Source organism: Dysidea avara, chromosome 2, assembly GCF_963678975.1.
Source record: "Dysidea avara chromosome 2, odDysAvar1.4, whole genome shotgun sequence".
Taxonomy (NCBI): domain Eukaryota; kingdom Metazoa; phylum Porifera; class Demospongiae; order Dictyoceratida; family Dysideidae; genus Dysidea; species Dysidea avara.
The window spans coordinates 49,119,445-49,142,415 of record NC_089273.1 but is presented as its reverse complement, the minus strand read 5'-3'; the positions used below and the strand labels follow the sequence as shown (position 1 = coordinate 49,142,415).

The 22,971-nt window shown below is 35.7% G+C and overlaps 1 protein-coding gene across 1 annotated transcript; it reads right to left on the bottom strand.

Moving 5' to 3' along the window:
* Window positions 1–3,581: 3,581 nt before the first annotated feature.
* LOC136247536 (E3 ubiquitin-protein ligase parkin-like) lies at window positions 3,582–19,873 on the bottom strand. Its single transcript, XM_066039293.1, has 11 exons — window positions 19,587–19,873; window positions 17,170–17,296; window positions 14,559–14,674; window positions 14,096–14,179; window positions 10,671–10,786; window positions 8,990–9,126; window positions 8,869–8,930; window positions 8,053–8,187; window positions 7,836–7,928; window positions 7,478–7,592; window positions 3,582–3,796 (listed from the first exon to the last, which is right to left on the bottom strand). The coding sequence occupies exons 1-11, from the start codon at window positions 19,773–19,775 to the stop codon at window positions 3,693–3,695; spliced, it is 1,278 nt and encodes a 425-aa protein (XP_065895365.1). The 5' UTR covers window positions 19,776–19,873; the 3' UTR covers window positions 3,582–3,692.
* Between the last annotated feature and the right edge of the window lie 3,098 nt (window positions 19,874–22,971).

The following is a 22,971-nucleotide window of genomic DNA, read 5'->3' as shown; positions in this document are numbered from 1 at the left end:
TATCATACAGTAGATATACACAGGAATGGTTGTCACTGGTTTTCAGAAATCAGTCAGCATCAACGAATTTTAAGACTAAAAATTAATGTAACAGAGTCTGACAAAATGGGGCTTAGGCCATTCCAAATAAATTCTCTGTTTCCCGTCCACCGCCCGCATCTGGTTACTGCCAGCTCTAAATATTCCATTATTCCGTATTCTTCCATTATTTTCCGGTTATTCTTGCATACTGATAGGCTCAGTGAAAGCTATCTTGAAACAGTGTCAGCTCACGTGTCAGCAGTGCAATCAAGTCAGCACAAACTTCACGTTTGTGTTATTTTTGCAACTTACAAAGAAGGAACAAGCGTAAGCATGCCTTTTTGGCAGTGCCAGGCAAATAATGGCTTGAAAAGCTAGCCAATCTTATAATGAAATAATGGAAATGGACCGCCCGCCCGCATGCAAATATGCCTGAGTCCAGGACGGGAAACAGAGAATTTATTTGGAGTGGCCTTATAGCCAGAAAATACTTTGTATTAGCTTAATGTGTATCTCCATTTTTGTGTAAGCTTTAACAATTCTGTAAGTTTCAGTAACATTTCCATAAATTTCTACATAAGTAATGAAAAATTTTAATTATTATCTTTGATATCATGTCCACAGAAAAAGGAATAAACGTTCAAACCTTGAAATTATGACCAAAATTTGATTGGCAATAAGCCCCATTTTTAGGGACCCGCCGATTACGCTGGCATAATAATGAGCATAATAGCCTAATAGGTGCCTGAAAGCATTGAGCATAATGCTAGCATAATAGGCAGGACACTTGTGCATTACCGTAAATTCTTGCTTATCAAAATACATATCACAGAAAAAGATCGATATACCCTAATATAACAGTCAGAAAATAATCAGAAAGCTGACTGTTCTATTAGAGTATATCGATCTTTTCTGTGACATGCAGTTAGACAAGCAAGGGTTTAGAATCTGTGCTTCAGCAACGTACTGTTTTCCCATAAAGTGCAAATTTACTAGAAAAACATGGAACTGAGATATAAATATCGAGCATAATTTGAGCATAATAGGTAAATGTTGAGCATTAATTTAGGCATAATAGGCAAAATTTTGAGCAGTGCAGCATAGCATAATAGGTAAAATAATGAGCATAATTGGCGGGTCCCTACCCATTTTGTCAGACCGGATCACAAATAACATATTTAACTACTTGTATATATATATATATAGTCTATTAAGTACCTGTCGTGTACTAATGATGTATTCATTGCTGAAGAAGTGCTGGTGGACCAACTTTAGCTGTACATACAGTATAATTTATTTTCTTCCAGTTGTATACACTAATATATCATTCGTGTACCATGTAGTCAGTAGGTAACACATGCACATTAATCAGAATTCTTTACCAAGCATGGTTGACTAATCATCAGGAGAAAAACCTGCTGATCCATGGAAAGGCAATGTGATGAAATAGATATTATGAGTTTATAGGTTGAGAAAGGTGCATGAAATAATGTGGACTAGATTTCTTCAAGCCAATGCTTTCAAACATACAGTACAAGTGTAAAAACATTGCCAGAATCTGGGAAAACCATAATACGTAACTACTGTACATGCATCTTGCAAGCCATGCATAGAAGGAAGCTATAAAAGCTACAACAGGCATCTTGCAAGACATCACTTTTTCTCGGATGTAAGCAGCTAAAAACACCTCCTGTAACCATTCTGTTACAAACATCACAACAACTTCATTATTGAGAGATAGATGTACTCTTTAGACTAGTAAAACATTCTTCCTTTGCCATAGTTAACAGGTAGTGATTGATGTAGACAGTACGCTTGGACAAACTAAGAAATAGTTTGTGGTACAAATATGCATTGACAAAAGTGGCTAAAAACAATTTTTTTTACAACTAACTCTAACCTGAGACCAGAGGGGGTATGCACTTTCTGTGCTGCATATTGCCATGATCATACAAACAGTTATTATAAGTAAAGAGAGAGCTTGTGTGAAAAGGTGCCATGCCAGTGAAGAGGGATTTCTGGCTAATTACTGGAGTCTGGGGCAATTTGAAATGTAAATGTGCCAAGATTGAATCTGGAGGCTATTAGAGAAATAATTGAGATCTGGAAAGTTAGCAAGTTGAAGGAACAAAATCTATAAATAGGAACTACATATATTTTAGTTACATACAAGAATTAAGGCTTTGCTCTATTGGAGTTTATGGCAATTTTATTTTATAGTGCATTGTAAGAAAGAAATTAAAACTAGTTGGATTGTAAGGCAATTTTTAATCAAAGATTAGACCATGAAATAGAAAGTTTTTGAAAATGGCTATCTTAAGATTGGATCTTGAGGTACTTTTAGTCAAATCCCGGTTATATCTCATTAACTTGAGACATTGCACACCTAATAGGAGTGCACACTATATCCAGAAATCATCAGATTTCTTTGATGTTATACTGTTATCCTCTTCTCTTATATAGGGAATCAAGCAAGCTGTGATTGTGGGATTGAATTCTGCCAAACAACCTGTGATTGTGGGATTCAATTTTAATACATCAACAGTAGTTTGTTTTTTACTTTTGTAAATGTAGTGATTAAAGTAACATAATTAACACTAGTCTCTTAAAATTGCTATATTAGCAAAAATAAAATCAAACTACTGTTTGATGTATTAAAATTGAATCCCACAATCACAGTTTGTTTGGCAAAATTCAATCCAACAATCACAGCTTACTTGGTTCCCTATATAAGAGAAGGGTATAACGACTAAAGATTTTGCCAATTAGGTGGGTCTATATGCTAAAGTAGAACATATTAGTTATACCACGGGCACTCGTGCTTTGCCTGTATATATGCACTCACACGCGGACCTGCAGCCCTCGTGCTTGTGCGTATATATCAGGCAAAACACTTGTGCCCGTGGTATAACTATTACATATAGTCCTTAGCAGATGATAGATCTAGTAGCTAGTACTGTAATTGGTTAAAATAAATGATGCAAGAATACTGTGTGGTCTTAAATCACAAATATGCGGAAACAGGTTTCAAACTTTCATGACTCATAACATTTTACACTGTTACCATATGACCATGTAATTTTCAGCACTGGCTAAAATGTTTAGTTGGCTCGTACAATACAAGTGACAGAATGCAAATATTCAACACTGGTACTGAGATATGACTTGTTATGTGATAGAGTGGATTTTGTGCCCACATGCCCCCTGTTTTTACAAGCCCATGGCTAGTCACATTATAGTAATAATAATATAATAATAATACGTGCTCTACTACAGATTGGTTTTTAACATATATTACTGTTAAAGGTATAAGTGGTCATTATATACTTCTATGCAATAATAAATTTATATTGTAAAATTATGTTGCCTATGCAACTGGATACGCTGACATCAAGTGTGGAATAGTGTAAGTATACTGAACCCGTAAACATAAAAATTACAGTAGGTACACATGGTAAATTGGTAATGAGTTTTCAGTAGTGTCGAACATTGACAAATGTTCTAAAGTAAATTGATTAAATTTTGTGTTATTGTTTAAAAATAGTCAGACCATCCACCGATAAGTTAGAAGTTTCATAAGTTATAAATTGTACAAAACAAATTTAACACCACATAGCAATTGTTACAGTAATTAGAGTTTTAAATTAGTGTTTATCTTCTTCGGATGGTCATTATGCAAACCAGTGATTACCCCGACAGTTGCCATTCCATTCAATCATACATGGCCAGCAGAACTCAAACTTGCACATATAACATGTCATGTGGTTGCACCCCTCTAGTAGGAGAATAATTATATACATATATACACACAGCACTGCTTGAAAGTTCTTAGTTTACTAATTTGTTAAGCTGCTTTACTGTGGTTGTACCCAGTTATACTGATAGTAAAATGTCAGTAACTTCAAGTATATGGAACATAATTGTTTTACTAAGTTTTAAACTCTCAGTAAAACATCAGTGAATGCAGGTTTACTGAAAAACTACTAAAATAACAAACACTTAATTGTTCCATATTCTAGGGATATACCACTCTAGTAAACTGAGAAACTTCAAGCAGTGCAGTAATACATCAGGGTACACAGGAGTACCTCATACAGTACGATAGCACTGTATTGTGCATTAAGGATGGAGATTTGCACTTACTCATAGTAAATATTAACCCAAGTCCATCCTCACAATACCTTTGGCACCTTGACAACATTAGTTAGGCATAATCAAGTAGTGCTGCCTCATGGTAGCACTATAATCAACTCAAAAGCACCTTCAGTGTTACCCAAATTGAAGTTTTTTTTTTCAGTGGAATTTTCTGCTAACTGATTGACTGACCAACCAACAGGTCAACCGACCAACTGACTGATTTACTAGCTGATTCCTTCAGACCATCATAATCTAATACTACAGGCTTGCTTTTTCACTGTTAAGATGTTGCTTCAGCCTGACAAGTGCCTTTTGGTACACCACAGTACATTCAATGCATACATGAAGGACTTAATATATACCTTAGTCCTTCTTTGTTTGTAAACTGGCTTCTATGTACAGGTGTATATGGCTGACTATCACAATTAAAATGGGAATCATCCATATTTTTCTTAGAGATTGGAATGATTTGCAGGGGGGTACTTCTCATATAGTTAATGCAGCTTAACATATCTTAACATGAAGCATAATGGTCTATTCACCTCTCAGTAATTGATGGTTGGGGCATCCATTTATGTGCAAAACTATTATGATTATGTCTTATTATGTTCCAAAAACTAAACAAACAAGTACATGGAAAACTGTTACCCAGTTTGAAAAAAATGGTCTTATTGCCTATTTGAAAGTATCTAGAAATGCCAGTTTCAAGCATTCAGTGTGTAGTAGCTTGGCAATGGTTGAAACCATATGTACCAAATTTTCATGCATTTTATATACACCAATTCCTTACCTCAAAGAACATCCCCTGTACAAGTACTGTAGCTAACAGCTAAGTTTACTGAAATTGTAGATAGATTTAAAACCAAGGTTGACTGTATCAGGCGAACTCCGAAAGTGGTGGGATGCAGGGGCCCAGACCAGAGGAGGGTAAGAAGCTGTTTAAAAGTCTTAAAGAGGAATGCATTAGGCCAAGTTATGGGCCATCCAGGTCTCACAGCATAGACCTTTATTCAACACCACAGTGCTGCTGTACAGCCACATACAGCAATCCTTAGGCTCCAGACTGCTTGTATGAATTGCCACTGTGCTTAGGAAAAGCAACCAGCAAAAACAGACCAATCAAGTCTTGATAATAAAATTAGATAATTTATTCATTGAACATTTAGTTGGCTTTATAATGCAAGTTACAGAATACAATTATTCTATCCCAGTATAGATATGGGATGTAGTTTGTACCCACATGCCCCATTTTTCACAGGCCCAGTCACAATTAGGTATTTAAATTTGATTAGGGTAGGGATGATATAGTAATAAAAATAGTGGGACTAGGAACTTGCAGATATAGCAGTGGACATTTAATCCCTAATTTGGTCATGGTATACACTGAACTAGACATTAAAATAACATATCCGCAGATGTAGGAGACCGTCCTTGTTTTATTATTGTTTTTTTTTTGTTTGTTTTATGATTTCTAATCCAGCTTAGAGTCCTTAATTTGTGTGAGATAACCGGTCTTATTGCCCATGACAGTAAATTTTGTTTTCACTGAGAACACAAAACTACAGTTGAAACTTGTGTGGTCATAATGACATAAAAAGTTATAAATCATTAAAATTAGCCAAATTTTATATACTGTATGCCCAGACACCCTATATTTGCAAGCCTGATCAAAATTTTCCTTGTACTTGTAATTATTTTCACATACTACTATTCTGAATTTTCCTAAAGAAAACATCCTACATTTAATCACCATTGTAACAGTAAATGAAATTACAACAAATACAAACCTCAAAATATTAAATACACTTACACTAATAGAATGACTGCATAACACTTGGGTGACCAATTATTTTTTGTGGTTTTGAAGTAGTTTGTCTCAACTTTTTTGATTCAGTTTTTTCCAGCAATGAGATGAGAAATGAGAATTTCCAATTACATATTATGTTGCAAGTAGAATGTATGATATTAATCAATAATCACCAGTTTGAATAACTAATCATTCATTGTTTTCGGTATGTTTGTGGGTCAGTGTACATATAGTGAAGACCTCGTTGCCTTCTAAAGTTCAAAACATAACAGTGCAGGCCATGTTCTAATGTATAAGAATTTCAATTAATTTAATTAATAAGGATCATAAAACAATAAACACAGCAAAAATAGTGTTTCAATACTACATATTCTAAGCCCGTCTTTATTCAGTATTGGAACAACTAATTTAAAAAACTCCCTATAATGAGACAAAACAAACCTCAAATCTATAAATGACTCTAATGTTATTCACTACTGGGGCTTGTGGTCTGTTTTTGTTTGAGTCAAGGTAGAATTTTTGGACTATTAGTTCCAACACCTAAACATAGACGGAATAAATACAGTCAGTATTTGTGTATGAATTATGCTGTGAAAGTAGGGAAAAAGGGAGGTCATCTATACCTGCAGATATACTAGTGGATATTTAATCCTTACCTACCATGACTGAATTAGGGTTTAAATGTCCACTAGTATATCTGCAGGTGTAGACGACCTCCCTTGTTTCCCTACTTTTTGTTCTATGATCCCGAATCGAACTTAAATTTCCTTATACTTGTTTGTTTACTTTTTGTAACATTAGTATGGATGGTGAACCCATGCATACCACATCAAAAGAAAGGATGGTGCCAGAGATAATATTTTCAACTGAACTCACACCCCAACTATCAATTATTGGCTCAAGAGTGAAGTGGGCAATATGCTGCCTTACTTTCAGCTATGTTTAGCCTATTTCACAGCGTTACAATGAAGAACAGTAGGAGAAGCACCTTTGCAATCAACACAAAAATACAGACAATTCCTGTTTACAGACGTAGGAAATTGAAGCCATCGAGCTACTGCGAAACAACACCTTAGGCTGTTAGCAAAAAACAAGACACAGAGTACAAAAGTGAGTCCATGATACGTGCATTGTATTACGTATTGTGATATGCAAACAGTCACCTGTCAGGCTGAAGTGATATTGAACAGTGAAAAAGTCAAGCCCGTATCCTTAGCCTTATCAAGTTACACTTGTGTGAAGGCATCATGCTGGAAGTTAGTCAGGCAGTAGAAAATCCCATTGAATAAAAAAAAGTAAATTTTGAAGCAATCTATTGGAAAATGTATATTAGATTTTGAGTGTGTTCTGAACTTAAAAATAATTGTTTGAACAGGTTTTTGCAAGCATCTGATCAGATTATTTTATAGTATTGTTCAGGCACTGTATTACTTTCTATTATTTTGTTTGCTTATTTAAAGCACTGCTACTACTACATTGCTGGTTGATTGATTTAATAAAAGCATAACTTACTGTTCTTTTCAATGGCAGCATTACATTTAGGACATGGTTTTGTAGTATCTTTAATGCATCTCTCAGTGGCCTCTGCCCATCTTGCTCTTTGACCATCAATTGCAGCAAACCGGTTCTGTGATCAAACAAATTATAATTTCAACAAAGTATATGTTTACTAATTTAATTGTGACAGATTATTGTTAAAAGTTATCCTTTCCATTATTACTGTTACATATAATTATGTAGAGTAACTAATGTATAAATATTTCTTAGTACGGAATTACAAAGCATTATGTATTAATTTTGTTAATGTCATACCTACCGTATGCTGACATTACAGTATATATTATGATTATGCATACATAGAAATGCTTACAGAGCTACTAGCTTGACTAGCTTGTTGATCTGCTTGACCTCTTCTACACTGTCCACTGTGATAAGGGTTCGTACATCGAGCACAAAACACGTGCTATATTATGATAACACATCAGAGATGACATAAACAATGATAACATTTTAATGTGACTCAGAACCATAAAATCACTCGATAAAATACTGATCACTCTCATTAAAAGAATGACATCAAGTATTACCTTACACACAGTGCATTCAATTCTTCTTTGTCCTTGGTCTGGTAGCATCCCATTACCACAGTCAAGTGCAGGACAAAATACCCCTCCCATTTGACGCAGCCACTCTTCAGTTCCAAAGTGCTGATATCTATTATACTACAAAAGACAATTAAATTACAATGCTGAATATGTCCAGGTGTATATTTCCAATGTTATGACCAAATAGTCCGTATAACAAGCTGCTGTTCATTAAACTATAGAGATAGAGCTATCTCAAATATAACTAAGCATAATTCATATATTTATTTATTTTATTTTTATTAGTTTAACCAAAAGGTAAGGTGAATACAAAAGGCAAATATGTCTATATGATATACAAATACTGCCTGTGTTTATTCTGTCAATGTTTTGGTGTTGAAATTTATCTTACCTACAGTGTATACTCAGACAAAATCCAACCACAAGCCTCAATACTGAGTATCATTGGAGTCATTTATAGATTTGTGGTCCATTTTCTCTTGCTATAGGGACTTTTTTGAATTAATTGCTTCAAAACTGACTAAAGATAGAGTTCGTATAGGTAGTATTGGAGCACTTTTTTGATGTGTGACTCAATCTGCATACTATATACATACCATACATATTATACTGCATGACTAAGTGCCACAATTGGTAGTGGTGTAACTTCAGAGGCCACATACATTTACTGGTTAGGTACATGTATGTATGTGAGTCTACTGCAGAGCACAATAGCAATTAAAAGGTAGAGTACTTGACAACAACATTACTTCAACGTTCCTTCTAGCATACAAGTGTATATGGTCATTTACAACTTACATTTTTCTCTCCCATCATTCTGAAGTGATGTATCTCTTTAACTTCAGACCCATCACAATGATCTTATGGTATTTATGTACAAGTTAAACAATGACAATAATGTATATAGCCTAACACATACTAGGACACTTGATGGTAAAGCCATACTGATCATGTTTCACAAATCCACGATTGTTTAAGGCACTTTCAGCATACTCCACAAAACAGCCAACACAAATAGAGTGACCAACGATACAGTCAAACACAACCACAATATCTCTGTAAATTGAAAATACTCTGTGTAACATTCAAAAGTTCTTATAAAGCATATGTACAGTACATGTAATCTTCACCCACATCATATGAGCTTACAGACACATAGACCAAAACTTCCACTTCCACCACAACTGTTACACCTATAGACTAGACTATTATTTTCTTGTGCAAGAGATACAGACTGAATTAGGGATTAAAAGTCTACTAGTATATCAGCAGGAGTATGCAACCTCCCTTGTTTCCCTACTTTTTTCCTATGATTCCTATATAAGTGAACTTAAATTCCTAATTTTTCTTTATATGTAGCTTGACTCATCAGTTACAGACCACCACCTAAATTATTATTGGCTAGTAGACTATACCAATTATTGACCAGAAGTACCAAGGTAAGTATATACATATATATAGGATGATATATGAGTGAGTGTTTCTGCGTAATTTAGCACAAATTGTATCATAGCACAACATAAATCAGGAAACACCACAAAACCGCATTGTGTACTCTTTTCCAAGTCTTTGAAGACTTACAGTATAAACTAATGGAATTGAATTAAAGTAGAGACAATTCCAAATGGCTTGTGCCACACGTTGGTATGGTTCAATGCTTTTTCCAGAAGATTTTTAGTGCTAACCAAATGAGAAGTTACATAGGAGAAGGTATTTTAATGATAGTGCTACCATACCGATTAAATATAGAAAATACCACCACACCATCTGATAACAGCTGATTCATTACATCATCCTGTTATTTCCTGCATTTACCAATACTTTGCCAAAGTCCTCTAATTGCATTTGAGTTATTTTAGCGTGTTTCATCAACTGTTTATCACACTTTCCAAAAGAAAGTTAATTTGATATATTGAAATTTTAAAACACAATCCACACAGTGGCATGTATTTATACCATGATATTTTCTATAATACCGTACTGGCTTTGACAATCTCATACCACCCAGCTCTAGTCAGAAATCAATAACGCTTTTCAATATTTTCAGCACTTTTTCACTTTAGTGACTGTTCTATTAGAGTGTTTCAACTCAAGCATTACTACATAAGCTTCTAGTTGCCACTGTACTTTGGCATGCTAACTACAGACCAAGCTTACATTTATTCCTCTAAGTGGTTTATCCTGTAAGTATGACAAAATATTGTTCTTGTATTCAAATTATTATTCATAACTCTGTGAATGTTCAGATTCACACACGATCTGTTCACCTTAATAATATTCAAATTGCAAGGTTATCCACTAATGTTTACAATTTGTACTGAATCTTGTAAAATGTGCAAAGAGATGAAGATTGCCAAACCTAGAGCCTAAAAAAATAAATAAACAAACAAACAAAGTCAACCTCTGTAGGGAAAATTAGCTGAATGGTTTGTGCAGTGACAAAAGTTAAGGGCATTAGCAGCATAAAAATAATTCCATTTGGAGAAGAGAACATAATGTGAAAATCACATCCTGTTAATATAATCGTGGGTGTAGCACAACAGTTTTCTTGGCCAATTGTATTAATTATTTAAGTGGTGGTTTGCTGTTGCCATCCTTACCTCACTTCAGTACAAACAATACACTCCACATCAACATCATTGGAACGAATCATGTGCAGTGCAACTGATGGGTCTTCGTCAAGAGTATGATGGTTGGCACACTTGAAATAAAATTCCTGTAAAAGCAGACACATTCCACGTAATATTGTCTAAAACTGTTTAAGTACTTTAATAAACCTGGTTGTAATATGCAATATATTGTTACTACATACAACAAACACCAATGGATGTTCAAATCAATATCTAATAATGGGTTTTATCGTGTCTATGTTCACAAAAAGAGAGCAACACAATGTAGCTCTCTGCAAAGATGAAATCACTGAAACTTTATTTCAATTACTAGAAATGCATTGGAAGAATACCATACTTGAATTCAGTAAATTTTGTTGCATTTACTACCTGTACTGTATCTCGTGTGTAAAATCCATACTAAAAGAGCACTACTCGTAACCTTTTTGTGACTAGATTTGAGAAATTCGGTCTTATTGTCCAACACAGCATATTTAATTTTTCACCAAGAACACAAAACTACTTGAATAAACTATCATATGTAGCTAATAACCAAAATCAGCTACATACAATAGGCTTGAGTGGTCTGTGCTGCTTTCCCAGAGTATAGTGGCAATCTGTACAAGCAGTCTGAGACAATAATAGAGCTCTTACCAGCCTGTATATGGATGTATGTGGCTGTACAGGTCTGTGATAAAACCTGTGTGGTAAATTTCCTTCCATCATACAGTTTTGAGACTAAATTACCCATATTTTAGCATAGTTCACTCTACGTATTCCTCCGTCATTTTGTAAACTACAATCTTGCCCTCCCCCCACCCCTCTCACTCCACCCCTATTGAAGCTTGCCCGATACAGTCAACATTCAGTTAAAAACTATCTAAAACTTAGCTGTTGGCTACTTGCATAGATGCTCTGAAGGGTAAGGAATAAGTGAAAGTTTGGTACACAAAGCTTCAACCATTGACAAGCCACAACACACTAAATACATACTGCATGTCTCAATATTTAAAAGTAGGAAATAAGGCTAGTTTTCCCAGACTGGGTCACAATTTTAAAATTAAACTCAGCATAAGCAATCAATTATCAATCGGTGTTTATTATCGACCGACTTGACATCTATCATATCGTTGTGTAGAACCCAGATTCAAACACAGAAGTTCGGAACACTAAACTCCCTTGTGCTGTCTTGTTTTGTTGTCTTACTAACTTAAATCAACTTCTATCATGTTGAACTGTTGGTGAATGATGAAAGGTTTGTGATTAGATTAGTCAACATACTCCAGTCTGTTATTCTTAACATGAAATGGTATTTGTCAGTAGCGTACTGAAATTTATCCATAGTATATGTTTCTGATGTTCTAGCATACAATGAACCTTATACATGATGTTCAAGCTAAGAAGGGACAGGCTGGAGTTATTTGAAGGACTCCAGGGATTGGTTGTACCAGAATAATCACCTTTCTTGATGGAATAATATTTTATTACAATCCTATAAGTATGTTTGCAAGAAAGTTTCAAGTAATTTGACTTTGAATTGTGTGTTCTGGACTGACATAACCATGATAGATTGGTGGTCGTACAAGGACAGCACTTAACAATCATTTTGTAGAATACGAAAAGACCTCCAGATCTTTAGAAGTTGAAAGTGATAACAATGAGGAGTAAACAGCTCACAAAGATACGTGAATCAAAACAAACCTTACAAGGCAACAGGAACATAAGCAATGGTAAGCTGAATGAGTTGTCTGTAATTTAAAACATTCACTTCCAGGAACCATTAACCAACATACAGAAGTTGGGAGACTTGTCATATGCTGTCAACTGTTGAACATGTTACTGTTGAACATGTTACATTGTTCAGTAGCAGGCCATACAAATCAATGAATATAATGAGAGTCCATCACAGTGGATAGAAGTTATTGGTTACTATTTATGGATAAAGAGCTTGTACAATATTGGTTGTATTGCTAGACAGCAAGAAACAAACTGACTGAGCCCAGTGACACCAGGATCACTCTGTTAACCCTTGTAATAAAATCATTGATAAAATCAATTGTCTTGCTTAAAATGTGTTGAAAGTATAAGTGTTTGTTTACAAATATATTTGAGTGTATTTCAAAAATAATATTGCACACATGACTTTCTTGATATTTTGGTTGAAATACAATTACTACTGGTAGACTTTTTGTACTATTGACAAGATTTGGTTCTGAATTGCGTGCCAAGCAAAATACTCACCCCAGACAATAATTGATGTATGGAAATCATCAAGTTGATGATGTTGACTGATGATAATTGACGCTTTACACTACTACCTTTAGCCAGATAATATAATTGGATTGACTTTTAACCTTTCCTGATGATGTTTAATTGATAAACTATGGTCTGTACCATTCCATTAATGATGTAGCTAAGTGATATAGCAAAGCGCTAGCAAAGCGCTAGACAGTTGCCACAGCCGTATCGTTTATTCCATTTAACTGTATCACACCACCAAATCTGCTGCTGTTATACTGGTAGTTGTCGTAATATCATTCATTGCATTCTAGCAGCCATATCATTCATTGCATTCTAGCAGCCATATCATTCATTGCTGCAGCTTGCACTCAATCATTTTCTTAGTCATACAACTGACAGGCATGCTTCTTGATAAAAGTATCTAAACTGTGCTAGCAGGTAAAAGGCTGATAATTACTACAGTTCTCCCTCAATTATCTAACCCCTCGGAACCAAGACATGTTCAGATAATCAAAAAGTTGAGATCAATAAAGAACCCCAAACAATCAGCCATTTGTTTCAAGCTGATATTGTTCACTTGTCAACTGTTTCTGACTCCCTGTATTCACAGGCTTTAAGCCTTCTCACAGGTCTCTAGTGGGATAGCATTCACAGAACAGAACACAAGTGCTCTCTTAAATTACTCTAATAGAATGCACATTTCACATAAAGTACTCTAATAGAACAGTCATAATCGAGTGTTTCAGTTAATGAAAGATAAGTGTTTCAGTTAATTGAGGAGCACTATATTAGTGGATACAGAGTACAACCATTACAATAACTTTTTGTGAATTTTACACAAGATAAACTGAATCGTAGTTGAACATTATACGTACTACTATATGCGTTTGATGATGGGCGGGTAAGCTTAAAAAGCTAAGTTATAGGTCTAGCAAACTGCTTTCTTGCATCCAGATGTCTAAGAGAGATTATCTGAACTAATATGAGGGATTTCGCTTATATATGTCATGCAAAGCCTTGTTTTAATTCTCTGCAAACTTTCTAACTGATTATAATATTATAGCAGTCATTTTGCTTTCCAGTAATTGACATTTCAGTTAGACAATCAACTCTCTGCCATAGTATAAGTACTATAAAACAATTTTTACTATTGCATGGTAATTAGTTCAACTTACAGCAATTCTTCCACTGCAAGCAGAAGAATGGCAATTTCCTCTCATCTTTCCTCTTGTCAGTACATCACTCCATCCACTTGGTCCCTAAATAAAACGTGGAGAATAGAGATCAGTCTTTTTTGCACTAATAATCAGTTATAATTCCATTGCTGTAAGTAGATTCGAATGATATTGACATTTGAATTCAGATCCGTTATATATAGTGTGCCAATTTTTAGAACACTCAGATAATACAACTCTTTTCATTAAGTGTGGAATAATGAAAACGAAGAAAAATTTGCCAGAATGGCTAGAGTGATTTCACTCAAATTTAATATGTGGATATCTATACCAAGCAAGCAGCTCTATTATAAAATTCAAATAAGGAGCATAAAACTATGTATGAGTAAAGGTTGTTCCATTAATGACACACTAGTGTGACATGTCGGCCACAGACTATTAACACAATACAATCTAGGTTTACCTCAGAAAGCACAAAAGCTGTGTCTTTGCACTGAGCACAGCGTACACGTAATTTCCCAGATGCAACAGCATCACATGGCTTTTTGCAGTAGACATAAAACTGTGTCTGTTGTCCCTCTAGTAGACAATAAGATCATAAATATTTACAGAATGTAATACCACTTACGTTTCAATTGACACTATTGTGTTTCATCAAACAGTATGGTATAGAACTAAATTTAAGTAGGGTTCCCCCCCCCCCCCCCAAAAAAAATGATACATGTTGACTAAAATGCTGCTTTCAAAAGTCATCCTAGAGATATCTTACACGATGAATATCACCTTTTACGGAATAATATTAGTCCATCTAGCATCAAACACTGCATATAAACAGGAAAACATTAATAGGCGGCCAGACAACTCTGATTGTGTGATGTGCCATGACAAAGAGCAAGTGATCTGAATATGTAAAACTAGATACAGGGCATACCATGACTTGCAGAAATATTTAGAACAAATAAGCATTTTGAAGTATATTAAATTCCAAGAAAAGCTGGATCCTGTGTCATGGAAAAGATAGATGGTTACTATGGAGTCATTGACACTTATATTATTAATTTGTATGTATTATAAGCATTAAATTTACATCTATATACAAAATAATTTTGAACATTGTTTTGATTCAACCTTGAGTCAACAATAATAGAGTCAATAGAATTTGTGTGGTGACTCTCTGACACATGGGAGGTTATTCATAATGGCATTCTGGGTCCTGGGTCCTCATCCTTGTTTATACCAACATCTGGAAAGAGTAATTTAAAACAGTGGAATTTGAAAACTGAAACTGAAAATAGAGAGATGAAATTTGCATAAGTACAGTAATACACTGTAGTTATTCTATTGTTATATAGTGGCCACCTATTTAACCAAAAAATATTCACTGTTGATAAAAGTACCAAACTTGGTAAAAATATTTGCTACTCTAAAGGGGTCTGGATTGTTTAACATACTGTCTCACATACTGTAAACACTTATCCAGCTGCATGGAGATAGCTAATAAACTCAAATAAGTCTTCATCTCCATGTATCACATGACACATGTAACACTTTCACACCTCAGATCAAAGATGCCGCTTGAGCTACATTTCCTATGCAGCCCAGCTAGCCACACTACATACACAATTAGCCTGGTCTACATCTGGGCAGTGGCCAGCTGTGATTATATAGACATTAAGGCTGAAATCAATATCCCATGATTTGAAAAAACATTAGCCTAAGGTAAGAACTATTGCTTAGCTTATTCACCAATCACGTTTTCAAATACAGACCATACCCCATTGTGAAGATACCACTCTGCATGAAATAACCACTCTACAGGTAAGCTTACTTATCTAGACCGTTAGTAAACTCTGTAATAATATTCCATAAATGATTCAATAGTACTGATTAAAACATTAAACTCATGTAACTGAAATTCTCCGTGATATCTCTAGAATTTGTCGATTCATCATAGGAAAATGTAACCAGAACGTACTAACTGCTAACCCACAATCAAAAATTTTAAGGCATGCATATATAATACAGTATCCCCAGTGGTTGCATTCGTATTGGCTTGGGTGATTGATCGCCCTGTGCAGGCTATCAGCATGATAAGTGTTACATATTAGCTGTAACATGGGGCATTCGGGCTTTGCCTGAAATGTATGCCTCTGCCCTCGGGCCTGCAGCCCTCGGACAGTCGGGCATAATTTTCAGGAAAAGCCCTCATGCCCGTATTACAACTACCATATAGTGCAAAACTTGGCAGCGTAAAACTTTGGCAAACTGCTAAAAATCTACATTGGCAAAAAAAACTTTGGCAAATTGGCTAAAACAGGAGATTGGCAAGGGAAAACCTTGGTGAATCCATGTATGCTATCATAGAAATCCTCGAATATCATTGTCATGAGCAAGACAGTAAATCTTTGTAATTTCTCTGTAAACTGGTGCTGAACTTAAAGAGCAGATACTGTATCGCGCATGTCACGGCATGGCATCTCACCGGTGTAGCTCGAGGGGTAGCTACATGTCAGAGAAACACTAAATACTGCACTGCAATCAGCTCAAACCAGTCATGCACAAAATTTAGGTCACCAATCATCTGCATACCAATTTTGATTCTAAATTCTTAAGAGAGTGAATCAAAGGAAGCAAAGCAACTGCATACAGAGTCATTGACATTGGAACACCCTGAGTGACACCTTTCTTGCGTAGCAGAAGCTGCTTCCCTGTAACCACAAAGCAGCATAACCCCTATAAGTGTTAAATAATAATCTGGAACAACAAGGCCTCAGTATCCTAGAATGCCACAAAGCAGCAACCCTAGGTTGAAAGTACTAGCATCAACCCTGGTCACAGTGAGTTCTTGTACAGTGAAAAGTTCTTTGGTTCATAATTGAACTTATAATTTTTCTTTCACTTGTGATTATAAAATCCCAAGAAAAGTTGGGTCCTCACAGGTCCAATGGTCCACTGTTTAAACCCCTGTTCCAGTACAAAACCTTTCCAGGAATACACATGTTCACCAATTTTATTAGTGGAGTTTGTGTAGCTCAAGTGGACACAAAAAAACTACAGTAAAATTACGAACATACTTGCAGCTGGTTCCATTGCCCCAAGGTTAACATCACTGAGTGGCTGCATGGAACGTTCCATCTGTACACTGGCAGAGACGTTACTACGGACACAATGGAGTGTGCTAGTGTTTTGTACTCCAATGCCCTAAAGCAGATTTTGATGTAGTCATAATAACAATGCAACCGAGCCTGAGAAAACAGGGCATGTGAGGGTACAATACTTTTGCCAAATTGTTGATAAAATTATACCCCATAATTTTTAAGACATTACTATGTTATATATTATTATGAACTTTTCAGCATTAACTGGCTTTAATACACAAGTTACAGAATGCTAATATTCTACTCCAGTTCTGATATATTTCCGTTGTGTGACAAGGTATAGTTTGTGCCCACATGCCATGTTTTTACAGGCATAGTCAACTATTATTAAAACCAGACACATTGAGCTTTAACTTATAGATTATCGATATTTTTTACTGTAAATGCTCTAAAATATATATGCGAACTGCATTGCAGCATGATTTTTTTGAATAGCGAAATTCGCTAAACTGAGCTAGGGATGGTTTTCATTAATATTATTTCGGCCACTGTAAAACACATGCTGCTGTACAGTTTAATAGTCTAAGTTGCCTCTATAACAAAAATGAAACACATAGCTATTTAGAGTAGCAAGTTATGACACATATAAATTGAAAACTACTGGCATCAACAAGACATTACAAAGCAATAGCCACAATATATGTGCACCTATGAAAAACAGAAATCAACAATAAATTGAAAGAGGTGGGTAGCTAACTGGCAGATAATGCTGAGAGTGTTAGTTCAATGACTGTTACAAGTTCACCTTGGGGTGTTTGCTCAGTTATGAAGTTTTTTGCAGTTCGTTGATGTTCTTAGTACGCATACAACAGATTTTTGCTTCCGTTTGAACACTTGTAACTAGGGTTTCCAACTCAAAATAGGAAGGCACTTCCTTATGTTATTTCTGGTGATTTTCATACAGACTGACCTTTAAGATAAAGCAAACAGGTACTAATTTATTATTGGATTGCTTGTGGAATTGGGTATCAGCATAAGTTTAACACACAATAACATGCAAAAAGTGGTCACATGACCAAAAATATCATAATAGTTAAATAGGACATCTTATTAGAAAATCATTGTATTGTAAGGTGACCAAAGTCACAATTAGTGTATTTCCTGCCTTATAATGAAGACTTCTACATCTTGTAGTGATCACTTTTTGTGGATTTAGAGTTAAAACTGCACTGGTATAGATGTATTGAAAGTAATAGACAGTTTAATAATATATGTGACTAAATTTGACAAAACAAGGCTTCGACGCACAAAGCTTTGTTAGGAGATATGGCGATTTTAAGGACTCATTGTGTAATAACTTCCCAGTGCCTACAGCTGTGCAAACAAAATTTGCACCAATTGTTCATCTGTTCACTAGCTATCACTGAGTGGGTGTATACATTTCTGATACCCAAAATTTGCCCTGTTTTGAGCAGCTTTTTTCGAGCGGGTAATAATATCACAGATGGTAGTAATAGAGTGGGAAGGTGGGGGTGGACGGTGGTCTTAATATACGGGTATAAAATGGAGTAAGAAGACGATTGGAATCCAGAGGCCAAGTTTGGGCTCTCCATGGCCCTCCATGGCCCTCAAATTACTCCAAATTGACTGAGAACACTATTGGCGAGCTCTCTGTGAAGTCCCAGCTCACTACACACCATTATCACAAAGCCATGGCCATTTAATGGTGCCAATCTCACACTCGTGGCTTTGACAGGGTCGGAAGAAAGCTGCTACAGAAACCAGACTTGTCAGTGCTGAAGGAAGTACAGTGTGAAATATGATAGTGTATTAGACCAGCAATCCATTTCTGGTAAAATCGTAAGTTTGATTTTGTGTGTGTGGAAGCCTGGTTTTGTGAAATCCGGTCACATATTAGCACTTGTTTGTTTTATCTCAAGGTCAGCCTACGTGAAAATCATCAGAAACAATGCAAAAGGTTAAGGCATCATCTTATTTTGCAGTGGAAATCCTACATGAAGGGATTTTTGGTCACATGACCATTTTTTGGATATTTACATACAGGTATGCTAAAATTGTGCTGATAGCGACTGCTGCAAACATTCCAATAACAAATTAGCACTTGTTTGCTTTAACTTAAAGGTAAATCTGTGTGAAAATCTCAACAACAAAATGAAGCATCTTTCTATTTTGAGTGGAAACCCTATTGTAACGTACGTGTCACATGGTTCTATATAGCAGGAATTTCTGTACTACTTGCGTGATGACGTCAACAAGTTTAAAACAACGTACTGTAATTACATCAGGCGTGTTTTAAAACTGAAATCCCAGGTATCCAACCGCGTAGCTCCACCCCCCCTTAATCATGCATTCACAACACCCCTACTTTTCACCTGCAGCGTCATTTGTTCCTTGAGTTCCATTCCAGCGAACACCAGTTTAAACTGGTTTGGTTTTAGTCCACTTTGTCGAACGATAGCTTCCTTCACTTGTGCGACATTCCAGTTGGATCTGACGTTGATCATGTAGTTCCTCCCGCCCGACTCCTTTACGCTGACAGGGAAAGTGAAAGTTTCCGCCATTTTCTGTTTCTTCTTCTAAGCAAGAGAGTCAGTAACAGTGTGCTGCCTTGTCAACTCGTATTGACGGGACTTTTTCTTGGAAAGGAGGGTCCGCTAAACAAACTTTGCGCATGCGTTTCCCTGCACGGGTATTTTTATATATATTTTATTTTGTGGAAGGCTCTAACATCCAAACAGAGCTAAAGAGGTTAAATTAAACAGGAGGAGGAGGAGAAGTTTCAAAGAATTATTACCGTAACAATGTGTTACTTTAGGTATAGCTACTGTACATGCAACAATTATGGTCAATTTACACAGAAACTGCAGAATTAGCTACTAAAGTTAATTTATTATATGCAATTTAAAAAATAAAATAAAAAATTATATGCATTATACTGTGCAATTGAGGTCAGCATATTAAATTTAAATTATTATGTTAAATGTAACCAGATCTGCAAAAAGGGGTCTTGGCTATAGCCTTTCCAATTGCATGTACTGTACTTGGCCATAGATTTATAACCCTGGGGGTTATAAATCTATGACTTGGCAATCCATAATTTGACTTGTGAGTATGGTACCAGCTTGAAATTGGGTCACCTCCTAACAAAGCACTGTTTCTGGATGTAATTTTAAGACAATAGGTAGCTAAAACACATGATGAGATGTGACTCATCAAACTTGGAAATTTGGAAAGGCTATAAGACCCCATCTCGCAGATCCGGTCACATATGGTAGATAATTCCAATCATTTATCACTGTTACTACAAAACTATATTTCTTCCATGCTCTGGTATCTCTTTAAGAAGATAAGGTTTCCAAACAACACATGACTAAATTATGATCATACAAGACTACAAACGTCAAGTGTGTGGAGTGAGCAATGCATAATTTCCATCATTGCTTTAACACTTAACAAATTGCATTATCGGATGTGATTGGTTGTGAGTACCGAAATCAAATTATTCAGCACATTGTTAGATTATAGAAACGTCGATCTGACATCTATTGATAATGAGTGTTTAAAGTATATCATTATTTTGTATCAGTAGCTATTCTTGTGCAAGAAGGCTACAGCTGGATATCCTTTGGAGCAGAGAGCCTAACTTTCGATTCACAATCCTACTGTGCTGTCTATGCTGATTTAGACAAGGACTAAAGGTGGGCTGGTTGTGGTCAAAAATCTAGACTTTTGGCTAGTTGTATGTGGTGATTTTGCCAATCAGGTTACAGGTCTAAAATAGCAAGCTGCACGACAGAAAAGAATAAAGATTGGATCTTGAAGTACTTTTAGTCAAATCCTTCTGTGTAAAAGAGAGTTAACATGCACGCACACAGCATATAATTTTTATACACCTGTTGAGATAGCCGCAAAAGTTTTCCATAATAAATCAGCTCAATTATGGTCTTTTTTACAGTCCACTACTGATATAAAATAATTTCCTTAAAATCTAATAAAACAACAACTTGTTTTAAAGAAATGGCTTGTGCATCACCGTATAGCAGTTTGTTCAATATTTCTTAGTTTTATATCTCAGTCATTTCTCTTAGATTCAGTCTTGCCACATTTTGTTGCAAAACTTTCCTTAGTAAGCATGCCCCCCGCCCCTTCTGGGTTAGTAAGAAATCCCTTAAATTATCCCTTTCACTGCATGACACTTTGCCACACAACAATTGTGACAATAATTATAGGTTAGGGCTAGTAGTAAAAATTGGTTTTTTCAGCCATTGAATTTAGATCACTCACAACAATATTGAATTAGAGAAGATTTAATGAAGAACAGCCTGTTGGGTGTTAAAATTAACAATGATAGTACTGTTTGCCAAGCATATGTACAATCAACGTGTTTCTTCCATCCATCATCCACTCACCATATTTTTCCACTGCTGCACATCAGAACACTTTTCAAAAACAACAATGATATATGTGACTGAATTTTGGAAAATCATCCATATGGATGCATTTGACACCTAATGATCAAATCACAAATCTATAGTGCAAATTTACTTGTTGATGGTTTTAAGCCATTCTCAATACCTTAAATTACAAGAAATATTTTCAAAACCATGCCCTGCTTTTATTAGCAACCCACTTGACCTGAAAATCCTAATTATTTCACGCACACCCATTTGGGTGATTTTCCAAAATTCAGTTACATACTACCAACAGCTTGGCTATCTGATATTGTACATAGATTCTTAGCAAACTTATTTTTAACCAGGCTAAATCTGCACTACTGTAATTGATAACAAGTACACAAAAAATTTTGAAATTTTTAACTAGAATAAGTACTGAAATAAGTTGGAGTAGCTAGTCCATGATATTAAATCACTGTAAAACAATAAGAAGTGTTATATCCCTACTGTGCTCAAGATACTATAATGGAAATGCACAGTAGGGATATAACACTTCTTATTGTTTTACAGTGGTTTAATATCATGGACTAGCTACTCCAACTTGTTTCAGAACTTTTTATCGATCCCTACTCCAGCTGAAAATTCCATATTTTTTCGTGTACTTGTTTGTTAACTTTTTTTTGTAAATAATTTTATTATGACTGGTGAACCCACGCATACCGCATCTGAAAAGGTAGTCTCGCATAGCCAGACCCACTCTTCGTGCGGTGCTTATCGATTGATAATTATAAGCGCCTAGCTGCGAGAGGGTCTGGTATAGTTCGAATAGCAATGTTGTTCTGACACCCTGAGCTTTTTCAGGGTGATAATGAAACACCTGGTTAACTTTCATCACGACACGTCATATTGCGGCCGGACTGGTGGATTACTGTCAAAAGAGAAAGGAATTCGCTAACAACCCACAACGCAGACCAAGAGTGGGTCTGCCTACGCGAGACTACTGAAAAGGCACCGCACACCCCAGCTATATCAATTATCGTCTGAAAAGTGAAGTGTCCATTACGCTTCGTTGTCAGCTATGTTCAATCCGTTACACAGCATTTCGAATCAAGAACTGTTCGAAAAGTACCTCTACAATCCACGCATACCAAAAGAAAGAAATCGTGCCGCGCACCTCGATCATATTAATTATCGTCTGAAAAAATGAAGTATCCATTATGCTTCGATGTAGGCTATGTTCAACCCACCACACAGCAGTACGAATCAAGAACTGTTTGAAAAGCACCTCTGCAATCAAAATAGCCACGATGAAAATACGGACGATTATTTCCGTTACGAAGGGACGTGCTCGCGCCAAATCAAC